This window comes from Carassius gibelio, chromosome A17 (genome assembly GCF_023724105.1).
Source record: "Carassius gibelio isolate Cgi1373 ecotype wild population from Czech Republic chromosome A17, carGib1.2-hapl.c, whole genome shotgun sequence".
NCBI lineage: Eukaryota > Metazoa > Chordata > Actinopteri > Cypriniformes > Cyprinidae > Carassius > Carassius gibelio.
The window spans coordinates 15,765,380-15,778,823 of NC_068387.1; the positions used below are offsets into that span (position 1 = coordinate 15,765,380).

The following is a 13,444-nucleotide window of genomic DNA, read 5'->3' on the forward strand; positions in this document are numbered from 1 at the left end:
AGTATAGTGATAGTTGGCTATAACATAGAGCTTAACATTTTTTAATTCAAATGCTCCAATTAAGGGTATAATAAATCCAAAATAAGAAAATTATCTGATCATTTTCTGTGGTTTCGAACTCGTATGAATTCCTTTCTTCTGTGGAACACAAAATAAGATATTTAGAAGAATGTTTTAGCTGTTTGTGGCCATTATAAAACCAATGGGTCCCAAATTTGTCGAGTTCCAAAAAGAACAAAAAAGTTTTTTTTGTTTTTTTTTCAAAAAACAGCAAAATAATGTTTTCTGTTTTAATAATGTTTTCTGGTCTTAGAAAACTAACATCAATCTTCAAACGGCATGACATTTGAGGTTGGATCATATAGGTTCATTTCATGCTAATTTTATGTCTGGTTTGAGCTTGAAAGCAGGATCCCATTAACTTTCATATTAGACAAAAACATCTAAAAGTCACAACAAAACAGTTGTAGAGGCAGAACATTTCTCCCATTTTGTTATGTATATATACAGTAAGTGTAACAGATTACTGAAAAAAAAAATTGTAGGGATTTTGTTCTAACCATTGGTTGTTGATTGGGTTTCAAGATGTGGATATTGCACTCAAAAACTAAGGCAGATAAATGGAAGATTGCAGGGTGGAGTTTAAGTGAACTCATTGATCAAAATATCAGAAATTCATCACCACAGAAAAAAAATATATAGAAAATTTGATAAATAAATATATTATTAATAATATATTTTATGTTTCACAGAAGAAAAAAAAAGTCATACAGGTTTGAAACAAGGGTGAGTAAATGATGACCTTTTCATTTTTGGATGAACTACCCTTTAAATAATCAAAGAATTGATCAGCTTTTTTTTAGGTGATCTTGTGCTTTTCTTGAGTGACTCCCTCCCCCTTCACCCTTCCCTCTTGCCTTCTCTTTGGCAACACTTCAGCAAATTGGAGGCAGTAAGTTCTTTATGGTCACACCTATAGCTGGGTGTACTGGAGCTCGACTAAATCGGGGTTTGCGTCAGTGGCGTCTGGATCCATAAAGTAGAGTGTGGCAGTGGCTGTACAGTCCTGGGTGCGGTGGGCAGGTGTCGGCCGTAGTTTGGCCGCCTGTGGGGTCACCTCTTTGGGCTGTGCCCGCTGGCAGCGTGGCCCATTCCACCATGACTCCAGAGCGGCTACCAGGCAGGCCAGAAGCAGCCCTGCCGCTAGTATGCAGAAGACCCCAGCGAAGCTGTGCAGTCTCAGGGCACGGCCCTCTGTCTGGGGCTCTGCATGCTTGTCCAGGTCACAGCGACCTTTCCGTGGCCACCACTTCTGCTTTAGGATGTCAATGTCTCCTTTCTCCTGCAGGTCAAGGATCCTGAAATGAAAGGAAAATGGACTGCTATGAGAACTGAGACACAAATGTCATCTGTCATTTCATTGATTTTCTTTTCACTTTCTGAAAATATTATTTTTGCCTGTTCCATTGCTGGACGCAGAGAGTGAACTGAAAATATGAATGAGGCAAATATAGGGGTTGGACAGAATAATATGAAAACCTGGGAATTTTGGTTCTGTATGAAGGTGTTTTACCTCCATTTGCCTTTAATATAGCTTCCAACCTTCTTAGTAGATTCATACAGTCTCCGGCTGAATGATGCCTATAAAAACATCTGCCAGTTGCTTTAGAGAAGTTGGAATCTGAATTCTTATTCTTTATAAAACTGGCCACAATAGTTTGTTAATAGGTCAGGACATTGAAAAAGCCAGGGCAGATTTTGAAGTTCATCTTGGTTCTCCAACTCTCCAAAGATCATGACACCATTTTTTTTTTTAGCCTTTAAGTATTCATTTCTGTGATTAAAGTTTAAGCAATTGCAGCTCTTTCATGGATGCTGGCTTTGTGAAATTCTCAGTAGTCTGTTTTTGTGGAAACAGGGTCTTCAAGGTGAAAGTTGAGGTTTGCTCCCACTTTGCTGTTGTCTGGACACATTATTTCACCCAACCTGTATTACATTAATTGATCAAGGAACATGACCAAGAAGCAAACAATGGAAACATAACACTAATATGTAAAAATTGAGGCAATTATCTCCTCAACTAAAAGTCAGAGATAAAAGGTCCTCAAAAAGTCTTAAACTTTCCAAAACACTGAATAATAATAATAATAAAAAAACACTTCAGCAGTGGCAATGAACATTTGGTCTTGTACTGAGTCTTATTAATTTGTTTTCTCTTTATTCATTGGCAAAGGTTTTTTCATAGTTATTTACTTCAATGCAACAGACGTTCAGATTGTGGATGTATTTGTAAAGAATCCAGATAAAAAGTCAATAACTTATGATAGAAAAAAAAATGTCAAAGGTTGAAAAATAAAATCTGTTCCACTGCAATTGTCCTGGGTATTAATTTAAAACGTGTTTGATTCTTATTGACCATAACAGACTGGCAGGCGATTGTAGAGGATCCTTTATGAAAATACTTTCCGAGGCCCTGATGTTCCAGATATGTGAATTATTAATTGCCGGCGAGCTTACCTTCCTAAAGATAATTAGTATGTGAGCAGAGCATCGGTAAGAGCTGAAAATATGAATGCAAATTATAGTCAAACAAATGAAGGGCTGCAGGGTGAGGTGCTTTAAAGCCAGCGGAGAGAAGCAAGGATGGGTGGGAATGAAAATAAATGCACAGAGGAGGAGACACTGGTGATTCAACACGATTCATAAGTTCTCCGGCAAGACTGCGTCCACCAAGGAAATAAATGTAATGTAAATGAGAGAAAGGACAGATGATGAAAGAAAAAGGGAAACAATCCACCATAGTCATGCATTGTGATGTTTGCGAAGTTTTGGAGCTTGATATTGACTTAAAATGATTGAAATGATGGTGTCTATCCTTTAGCCAGTTTAACGACTTGCATCGTTCTTTCTAATCATATTGCATATATACAGTCTGAAAGGAAGTGCTCACTTCTGCGAGAAGAGATCTCTGTAGGGACTGCCATGCTGCAGAGCCAGGCCGTATCCTTTGCTGCTCATGCTGTTTCCTGTGACCACCAGCGCACAATCATCATCTGTCAAAGCGGCATACTCTAACACCGCCATGTCCCACAGGAAGGCGTATGGATCCCGTTTCACCTGACAGAAACCACACATATGCACACACAAGGTTCAGTGTTTAATTTGTCCATGTATGCCTGAACATCACAGCAGGGTTTTGTGTTTTTGATAATAGTAACGTATCTCGTATCTTGAGATGGAGAGGTTCTCCTTTCAGTCACTCGGTTCTTGTCAGACAGGTCACAGAAATCATTCAAAATGAAAAAGGTTTATATTTCACTGAAAGTCATGAGATGGCTTTGAACTTGTTTCTTTTCTGGAAACTAGGCTCCCCCGCTTTCTTTTTCAAGAGATTTAGCTTTCTCTCTCTCTCTTGGGAAAATGGCTTTCTCTCCCCCATCACACTAAATAAAGCAGCACAAGTGTCCGCTTTCCTTTCTGTTTCTTTTAAACTCAGGCTCTATCACAGCCACACATTTATGACAGACTTTTATATGAAAAGTACAAACGAAAATAAAGGGAGCAAAGAAGAAATGACAAAGAAGCTACCGTCTCCTGGCTTTTATAAACATCAAATTTTCCCTATCTCTTTGTAAAGTACTACAAATATCCATCACTGCCTGAAATTATATTTACAGTTTGCCTTTCAAGTGTACATCCATTACTAGGATACTCTCAACATAGCAAAAGCATTGATATAAGGTATACAATGGAATAATATATTTTAAAATGTAATTTATTCTTCTGATGACAAAGATACATTTTCAGCAGCCATTACTCCAGTCTTCAGTGTGACATGATCCTTCAGAAATCATTCTAACATGCTGATTGGTTCTTAGTTAGCATCATTTATTATTAATAATTAAGACCCAATAATGGTTCTTATTATTCTCATCAATGATGGAAACAGTTTTTGCTGGTTAATTTATTGTGGTATCAATGATAATTTTTGGGGGGATTGTTTGATGAGTAGAAATTTCAAAAGAATATTTATTTCAAATAGAAATATTTTGTAACATAAATGTACTTTCACTTTTGATCAATTTAATGCAGTGATCCTCAAATCTGGCTCGCGAGATCCACTTTCCTGCGAAGTTTAGCTCTAACCCTAATCAAACAAGCATGAGTTTGCTAATCAGTGTCTTCAAGATCATTAGAAAATCACAGGCAGGTGTATTTAATTAGAGTCGGAGCTAAACTCTGCAGGAAACTGGATCTCGCGAGTCAGATTTGAGGATCACTGATTTAATGCATGTAAAATTTTCTTGCTTTTTTCTTTCCACAAACTTTTGAAGTGCATTGTATCTTGGTTTACACAAAATATTAAGCAGCAAAAACTGTTACTTAATACTACCCTACATCTTATTCCAATTCTTGTAAATATATATATATATATATATATATATATATATATATATATATATATATATATATATATATATATATATATATATATATATATATATATATATATTACAATTCTATCCTGAAAATGTCCATAGGTTATGGCCTCATTCCTACAACATAAAATGTTCATGATTTTTGGATGGGGAAAAAATATAAAAATGACAAAATTCTCCTGTGACAAATGTCCATACACTACTGGACATTGTTACCAAACACATTAAACTAGTGAGGGTGTGAAATGTTTGCTGTAAGTTAATTTATTTCCAGTCCACAGGGACAAAAGTGGCCATAGTTGAAGAAACACTCATATATATATATGTAAATCTTTTGGCCAATTACTGGCAGTTATACTCTTCAGCATGGATGGACTGACAATAGCATTATTCAACACCATCCAAAGTGCGTGGGTGCAATCGTACAGGCCTCAATTTCTCTGTGTCTTATCTCTTTTAATTATTCTGCTTAAGAAATCAATTCTGAGCCTGCTGAATTGTTAGCTTAATAGCCAGTTATGTAACTGGGCTGAAAAACCTCTCATAAAGAGATTCATGGTATTGGTGATGTCTCCTGCAAAAAGCATGTCATTAGATATGTGACAATAAGACAAGCTGTGAAATTGAATAGCTGCAATTTTTGAAGTTTTATAAAAGGGTTTGATGTGGATATCAAGTTTCTTAAAGATTCTCTAGGCATCAGCAACAGTTTGTATACAAAGTAACTTAGAAAGTTTTACCAAACAATCAAAAGATACATGAATGCACTCAGCGGCATATGAATAATTTTTATGACTGCACAATATGGATGTATATTACATTGCCTGAGCCATGAATATTTGACTGTCAGACTTGCATGCTACATTTCCTTTTCTCTCTTTAATGATGCAAGATGTCAGAAATGTCCTGTTGTAACCCTGAACAGACTGAAATTTACTGGTGGGCTCTTTTTGTGTTCTGTGAGACATGCTTTGGTTTACAAAGAGCCAACAATAGCCAGCCAGCATCATGCACATAGTGGTTCACAGAAAAGCTTTTACCAGCACCACGGACAGCTCTCACAAATCACTACACAGAAGAAATTCAGCACCACGGACAGCTCTCGACTCTGATTAACAGGACTGGTGCTAAACTGAGAGGGTTTGAGGTTTTGAAATTAGTCAGTTTCATAATAGCTCCTCTTCTTCTTTGTTTGAGGTAATGTCTAAGCAGGTATATACAATAACTCAACATATATGTAGGACTGCAATTTTCACTGGGTCAGTTTAGTTGGCCAATTTGAAAAACCCACTGGTTTTATCAAATTAATTGTTTAAAGGACTAGATTTACTGTTTGATCTATCACTGTTAACATTGTTAACTCATAACATAGATGTTTAGTTTTTTTTTAATGTGCCTAAAAGCTTTGGAACTTTGTTAATAAAAATGTTGAGAATCTGACTATATACAGTATGAATCTACTGATATACCTATTTTTTTTTTAAAGTAGGAAAACCAAATTTGCCAATTTTACCAAATTTTATCACTGAAATGATAGATTCCAGTTAAAATGTCTGGGATCAGTAAGATTTTTAAAATGTTTTTGAAAGTCTCTTATGCTCACCTAGGCTGTATTTATTTAAGCAAACTATGCTTAAAACTATGGTGGCCGAGAGAGCTCAACGTGCCGCAAACAGAAAAAATACCTGCAGATTAGGAAAAAAACGTCATCAATTTGACAACACACTTGCTGCAAATACTCACAACACAACCAAACAAAGAAACAAACTGCAAATAAAATCCTTTATTTAGTTTTATTGTGAGAATATGCAGTGTGTTTCTTTATTTGTTTGTGTTGTGAGCATTTGCAGCACCTGCTATCAAACTGAGGAAGAGGTTTTCTTGATTTACTGGTGCTTTTTCTATTCATCATGTGTTTTCTGAAGTTGCAGCGTATTGAGCTCTCTCGGCTACCATAAAACCACTAACACTGTAAAATATTATTACAATTGAAAGATTTCTACTTTAATATATTTTAAAATGCAAATTTATTCCTGTGATGGAAAAGCTGATTTTTCAGCAGCCTTTCAGAATCTTTCAGTAATCATTCTAATATGATGATTTGTTGCATTTCTTAATTCTTTAAGATTTTATTTTTTTTTTTTTATTCTTTGATGAACAGGAAGTTCAAAAGAACAATGTATTTGAACTACATTTCTTTCTTTTTTTTTTTGCAACAATATAAATGTAAAAATAAACAGTATAAATAATGTATATAAATAAACAGACGCCATGATATTTAAAGGTCCATAGAATCATAAAGTTTGAAAACCCTTGGATTACACTACAAATGTGGACTCTTGGATCTCCTCTCCCCAACTCATCTGTAAGTAACAGGACTGTGTCTGATACCTTGCGGATGCCTTCAGCAGGAGAGGTCACAGAGTTGTCCTGTCCCTGATTTTTATTGATAGTTCTCCACAGCTCTGCGAAAGTGCTGTCTTGCTCCAAGGGGTTCGTGCCCTTCACCCTGAAATACTCGAACACAGCAGAGTCTCTCACAGTTCCGTATCTCAGCTCTGTCTGCTTGGAAAGGTCTTGAAATGTTCTGGATTCAGAAGAAAAGCAATAAAAGATTTACAAGCCACATATTATTTAAAGTCCACATTATTAAATTAAAAACAGACATGACTACAACGTGTGGAAGAATGGAAATTTAGCTCATTAACATATAATATGCTTAGAGTTATCAATTCTAATCAAATCTAAACAATTAGCAAATGTTCATGTTTAGCACTGGTGTTGATGTCCTATAGAATACCATTACTTGCTATGGAGACAGTTCATAAAAAAAAAATATCTGAAATATTTATACATTTAACATTTGCTCTGTCTTCTCTGAAATAAAATAAAAACATTAAATTAAATTGATTAAAACGTTCACCTCTTGATGACACTATTCCTCTCAAATGCACTCATGAACCACAGAGGTGTTAGGTCGAGCTACTGATATGCTTCATTTCAAAAGAGTAATTTGGGGTTAATGAAAGTCCCTTATCTTACACTACCATTACTGCTTGAACTGACTCTGTACCAATCCAACAGCATGAAAATATTTGGCTGGTTTACATCTGCTCACCTGCTTTATATGCATGTAGTATGTATGCATGTTTTCTATTAAAGTGATTAAACGTATGAGCTGGAAAGCTGCTTTGTTAATTAAGATATTGTGAAACGCTTTAATAAATTTAAACTGTAGTGAAAATGTAGCAATTGGTAGGGTGAAAATGGTTTTAAAATGGGTTTTCAGTTTAGATGGCTGTGGCCTGATTATAACAATCACAGAAATCGCTGTCCCCACACTGAATGTAGACTCCAAAAGGGTCTAAAATAAAAATTCACTGGATTTTCTTTTGCATGGTGAAAAAGTGCAAAAGTACAGGAAAGTTAGAAGCCAGACTAATGGGCAAACAATACTCTCTACTGCAGATTATGACAATGAATGTGCTCATGCAGCAATCAATCCCTAATGAAAAGGCAGACTAGACATAACAGCACTAAAACTTCCACAAATAATGAATGAATGTATATACACAATGTATTCATAAATTATTTGAAATATTTGGAGGAAAATAATACCCCCTGACAAAATACACTTCTAAATTATTTTGCCGCTCACAGCTGCTGCCTTCCATCTGCAACTTCTGCTGTCATGCAGTCCATGTTTGTGTAATGACACTGTGTGAGTTCTCGCTCTGGTTTTAGTGGGGAGTGATTTCATGTTGAGATAAGCACCCTCCGTCACCCTTGACAAGGCTTTTTAACAGGACAATTATTTGTAGATTCAATGAGTCAGATTGTTAATCTTGAGAAGATGAAATCAGAACAATTAATCAGTTTAATTATAGTGATACAGTATACCACAGCGGGAGGAGAAAAACTATGGAAATATGCTAGGCATGATATCATCTCATTGTATTTATGATGTAGCCATACTCCAAACCCTGCCAAACAGCTTTTGTAAAGTTTTAAATTTCCCGAAAAATGTTGCAGTTCTGAAATTTAAAATTTATTTTGGAAGCTGCGGCAAAGCAGTTTATTGATTTAACATTTGAAAAAAAAAAAGTTCAAAGATTTCCTTTGAAAGAAATTAATATGTATTCAGAAAGAGCACATTCAATTAAGTAAATACATTTATGTTATAAAAAAATGCTATTTCTATTCTATTCAAGCAGATGGTGTTCTTCTGAATCAAAAAATCTTAAAAAATATATAATAAATCAAATAATCAAATAAACAAAACAAATAAGCAAAGCAACTAGTCTAACAAACGAACAAACAAACATACAATCACTCATACAGGGCAAAGGGCAAATGGGATTTGATGGATGATACCATCAGGAAAACCAGAGAATGAAACTATGAAAAGAGTTAGTTAACCACCTGAGTAAAGCCATAAGCGCCATATATAACAGGGTCTATAACTTATATTAAACCACAGACTGAAGGCGGGCCAATGATGTGAGGCCTTCAAGGGTCTGAGAGGGTGCATGCCTCCCAAGATGGGCTTCTCTAATGAGAAAAGCTGAAATTCCAAGTGGGAGTTTGGAAATATTGGGGAGTTTTACAACCCTTTGTGTGAAAGCCTGATAATTTACATATGTAACTGGATCAGAAGTTGATATACAAACAAGTAATGATTCTTCGACCACTAATAAGTTACATAGATATCAATAAATAATATAGACTATAGCATTATCAGATAGTGTGTTTTTGACTGCTATGGAACCAGAGGCCTGTTCTGCCTTTTTTAAAGGTGATAGTTGAATTTCGGGGGAAGGGTCCATAGAACTTTTGGTTAGATGAGGTGGCGTTAAATATTATTTGTTAAATATAACAAATAATTGTGTGTCTGATTGGTCCAAATGCTACAGCAAACAGAATGAGGTTTATAGTCAGCCTGCAGTGAAAATTATAGCGATAGCATGTACTGTGTGAGGTAACATACTCTATTGTTCTATAATTTGCAAAAAAAGGAAAAGTAATTTATAAAGTTGTACTTAATGACCACCGCACCTATCAACTTGATGTCTTAATATAGTGAAACTTACAATTACTTCTAAAAAAATAAATAATGTGTTATGTGTAATGTGTAATAACATGAATTTAATTATGACCTGTGATCTGCATGCTTCTATAGACAACACACTTCACCAAACCACACTTATTGAGAACAGGCAGCAAAGAATGAGTAATGAGCTGTTAACACAGAATGTGTTCTTGCATTCAAAAACGACTAGACGGCATGCGACTGAATGAAACAGAATGAATGCTGGGGTCACTGTATGTGTTTTCAATCATTGAAGTGTTTTTAACTTGACATACTGAAGTTAAAATGTGCTCACTGTGAGAGACGCTGAAAACGCTATTTTTTTATCAACTGAATATACTTTTAATATTGTTTTACTGAAGAAATAAAGTTAGAGCTACACATATATAACTGCAATAAAACTGCAATATATAATAAATCACAAAAAAACTATACATTTCTAAATTAACATTGTAAAAATAAATATCAAGTATCCGTTTAAATGATTTTAATTAGATATTTTTAAGCAGATATTGATCTGCAAGCTTCAATTTGCAATGAATTTGATCAATTAATCAGAATATTATGTAAAATATTTAACTGACTGACAGTCATAAACATGCAATGCGATTTCCCAGGGTACCTAGCGGGTAAGTACAAACTCCAGTCCTCCAATCGAGTTTCTTTCAGCCTGCCTTTGCAGTACAAATCAACAGAGGTGCTCTATAAAAGTATTATTAGTCGTAATGGGGAAATAGATCTGGATGTGATCCATTATCTTGTTTTTGTTTTGTATTAGAATGTTCTAGATGCGCTACATCCAACTTAGCAAAGAAACATGGTGATGTATTAAACCATACTCAGGCTTAATTTTCTGTTCTGAAGCCCCCCTGCACCCCCCCCCCCCCCAAAAAAAGTAACTGCTTCATAAATCATGCAAATTGAAAGGGTCACTAAATGCTCCAACAATAGTTTACAAACAATTAACAAACTCAGTGCAAAACAGTAGACCATTTTATACACAAAATAACAGATCCAGTTTTTTTTATAGCATACAAATCAACACAGCTCTTTGGATGGCAAGTCAACTAACTGGCCAATCAGCAGCCTTTCCATCGGCCAATCATAGCTCATTTGGGAACCTCGGGACTGAACACAACATTTGTCAAGCTTGAATCCCATTTTACATCTAAGGCTGGTGAGAGATATGAAAGACTCCCAATGGGATCCCAGGCGTGCCAACGATAGCGTATCATGCACCAGCAGGGCTGCCTGATTTTAATAACAGTTAAACAAGGTGATTAGCACAAGCATAGCAGCTGTGGATGCTGCCACTGAGAGACTGAAGAAATAATCCCCCAGAGGCCCCCCCCCCACACACACACACACACACAGAGAGTGAGAGAGAGAGAGAGAGAGAGAGAGAGAGAGAGAGAGAGAGAGAGATCTGAATAAGAAATGTGACAGCACCAAATTCTCCATTAACGTTCCAAAGCTGAACCTTTGGGCAAAGGTGTGAACTAACAGGTCCGTTAGGAATATAAAGTCAGAATTCAGAGGGACAGAATGCAATAAGCTTCTCCAGTCTTGGGTTTTCAGCTGAGCTGAGAAGGCAGAATTCAATGATCAAGCAGATAACATTTACAGAGGCAGAAGGAAACTATTTGCACATCAGGTAGGGCATTACTTGTTCATATAAAACAACTCGCATAGTCAAATAAGAGGGAGGTTTAAAGCAGAATGCACTTTATTTTACAGTACGTGTACTTACATGTACTTATAGTGTACTTACATTGTATTTATCTTAGAAAGTTCTGGTAATACAAGGTAACTGCATGGGGTAGGGTTAGGTTTAGGGGTAGGTTCAGGGCTAGTACCTAGTTATTACATAGTTATTGTAATTACTATAATAAGTACATAGTATGTACATGGGGAACAGGACTGTAAAATAAAGTGCTACCCATTTATCTCTGCTGTGAAAATGCAATTATTCATCTGTAGTGAGGGACGAAGAAAAGAATCACTGCAGTTCTTTTGTGCTGCGTTGTTTGTGCTATCTGACATCTGACATCAGTGTGTATATATACATATAGTATATTTAAATATAAAAAAAGACCTGTGTGTTTCTAACAACAAGTGCATGAGATTTCTCTGACGTGGGAGTAGCCTGAGTTGACCAAACACCTAAAAAACATCAAAGGAGAAGAAAAGGTTCTGGCGTCTACACGAAGGGAAAAAAAGAGAAAGGATTTTAATATGAGGCGACCTTTCGCAGAATTTATGGAGAATGTCAGGGACTGTGAGCTCCCCGCTGGGAAATGAAGGGCCAACGTGGTCTCTAAGAGACAGCCGACATGCTGGGATTTCAGATTTAATTTGAAGAAATTTGAAGTATTTAGCTGACTCACAAAGTTTCTACTTTCAATTTTAGACTTCCTCGAAAATGTAGAGTTGAATGGGGTTTGCACGGACTACTTCTGCCACACTGTGTCAGTATTAACTATTAATTTCCCCTTCAAATGACTAAATAGTAAATTTTCTATAGTGACAGCAGAACTGTTATTATGCAATGGTAAAAATAAAATGAAACTACAGAGCGTCTGTAAACATTTACAAAGTCGGCAAGTGAATGATGCCTAGTGTTTTAAAATCTGTTCAGATTTTGATAGTTGTATAGTTTATTCAAACCTTCAGTCAGAACATATGGCTTTGAATGGCTGTTAATGGAAAAACATGCTTTTCTGTACAGAGTTTGGCTAAATGCCTCATGCTAACCAGCTAATCGCTGACCCCTTGTATATATCACTGAACCCCTCTGTGATTTTATCTAATTTCATCCTCAATTATCTTGTTTACTGCTGCTTTTTGGCAGTGACACAAGACTGCAGCCATGTACAGTAATAATGAAGATACAGACATTTTCGTGTTCTCTATCCCACATAAACTTGTAGACACTTTCTAACCCCACATACCCTGTAAACCCAGCATTGAACTTTGCTGAAACGGTACAGTGCATTTTGAGCCATTTACATAAGGTAAACACTGACCGACAGACTAATGACTGCTTTTCTGAATTACTAGTCAACTAGTAAAAATGAGCAGTTGTGCAGGCCCTAATCTGATGCTAATGATGGCAATCCAGTGACGTGATATCCTAACCCAGAGCTACGTTAAGTGATGGGACAGCTTTAATAAGGCTCTATGACACACCATGTTGACAACAGCGTGATGAATCAGGGTTTACAAGAATGCATGGACAAGCATTTGCAGATGTGTAGAGTTCTGCCACTTTGATACAGAGCTGGACTAGTAAGCTCACCGAACAGCGTTGTCCATGCGGGTTACGGTGAGGTAGGCTGCTAGGTTGGCTGTGTAGGATGAACAGACAATGAGGGTAAACAGCCACCAGCTTCCCATTGCAATCCTGAGAGCCACTGAACTCATTAAGGATTCACCACCTGCAAAAACATGGAAGAAGAGAAAACATTCCACGGATTACTCGTCATTTCTGACACCAATTCAAAGACATATTGATACAGCAAGAAAAAAAAGGATTAGAGAAAAAAAACTGGGTTTTTAGACTAACCAGCTAAACTTTGACCCCGTTCTACTGTATATCACTGAACCCATCTGTGATTTTATCTCTTTTCAGTCTTCAATTATTTCTTTTCCCGCTGCTTTCTGGCAGTGACACAGCACTGCAGCCATGAATGCAGAATACATTAGTTATTGATAAGCGAACTGTTACTTAACACAATCATAAAATTGTATTACACACTTATTAGTTAACACATCTTCCTTAGTAGTTAACAAGAGGGAATCAAGTGTTAATAAATATTTACCTAAATTAAATTAAATTCAATAATTTCTTATTTTTTATGCAGTAAGTAAGAAACAGTATTCTAAAGTCTTACCCAGCCATGTAATAAGATTAATT

At 36.1% G+C, this 13,444-nt stretch overlaps 1 protein-coding gene across 3 annotated transcripts in view; it reads right to left on the minus strand.

The window, feature by feature from the left end:
• LOC128031550 (glutamate receptor ionotropic, delta-1-like) overlaps positions 1 to 13,444 on the minus strand; it is a 243,031-nt gene that overhangs the window by 4,135 nt on the left and 225,452 nt on the right. For 2 of the 3 annotated variants that reach the window (XM_052619862.1, XM_052619860.1), the window contains exons 12-15: positions 12,827 to 12,965; positions 6,831 to 7,026; positions 2,951 to 3,117; positions 1,118 to 1,358 (exon numbers count right to left, since the gene is read on the minus strand). In XM_052619862.1, coding sequence (XP_052475822.1) covers positions 1,118 to 1,358; positions 2,951 to 3,117; positions 6,831 to 7,026; positions 12,827 to 12,965 — 743 coding nt within the window. Of the gene's footprint in view, positions 1 to 973; positions 1,359 to 2,950; positions 3,118 to 6,830; positions 7,027 to 12,826; positions 12,966 to 13,444 lie in introns of all 3 variants that reach the window. The other variant, XM_052619861.1, reaches the window with a different exon arrangement.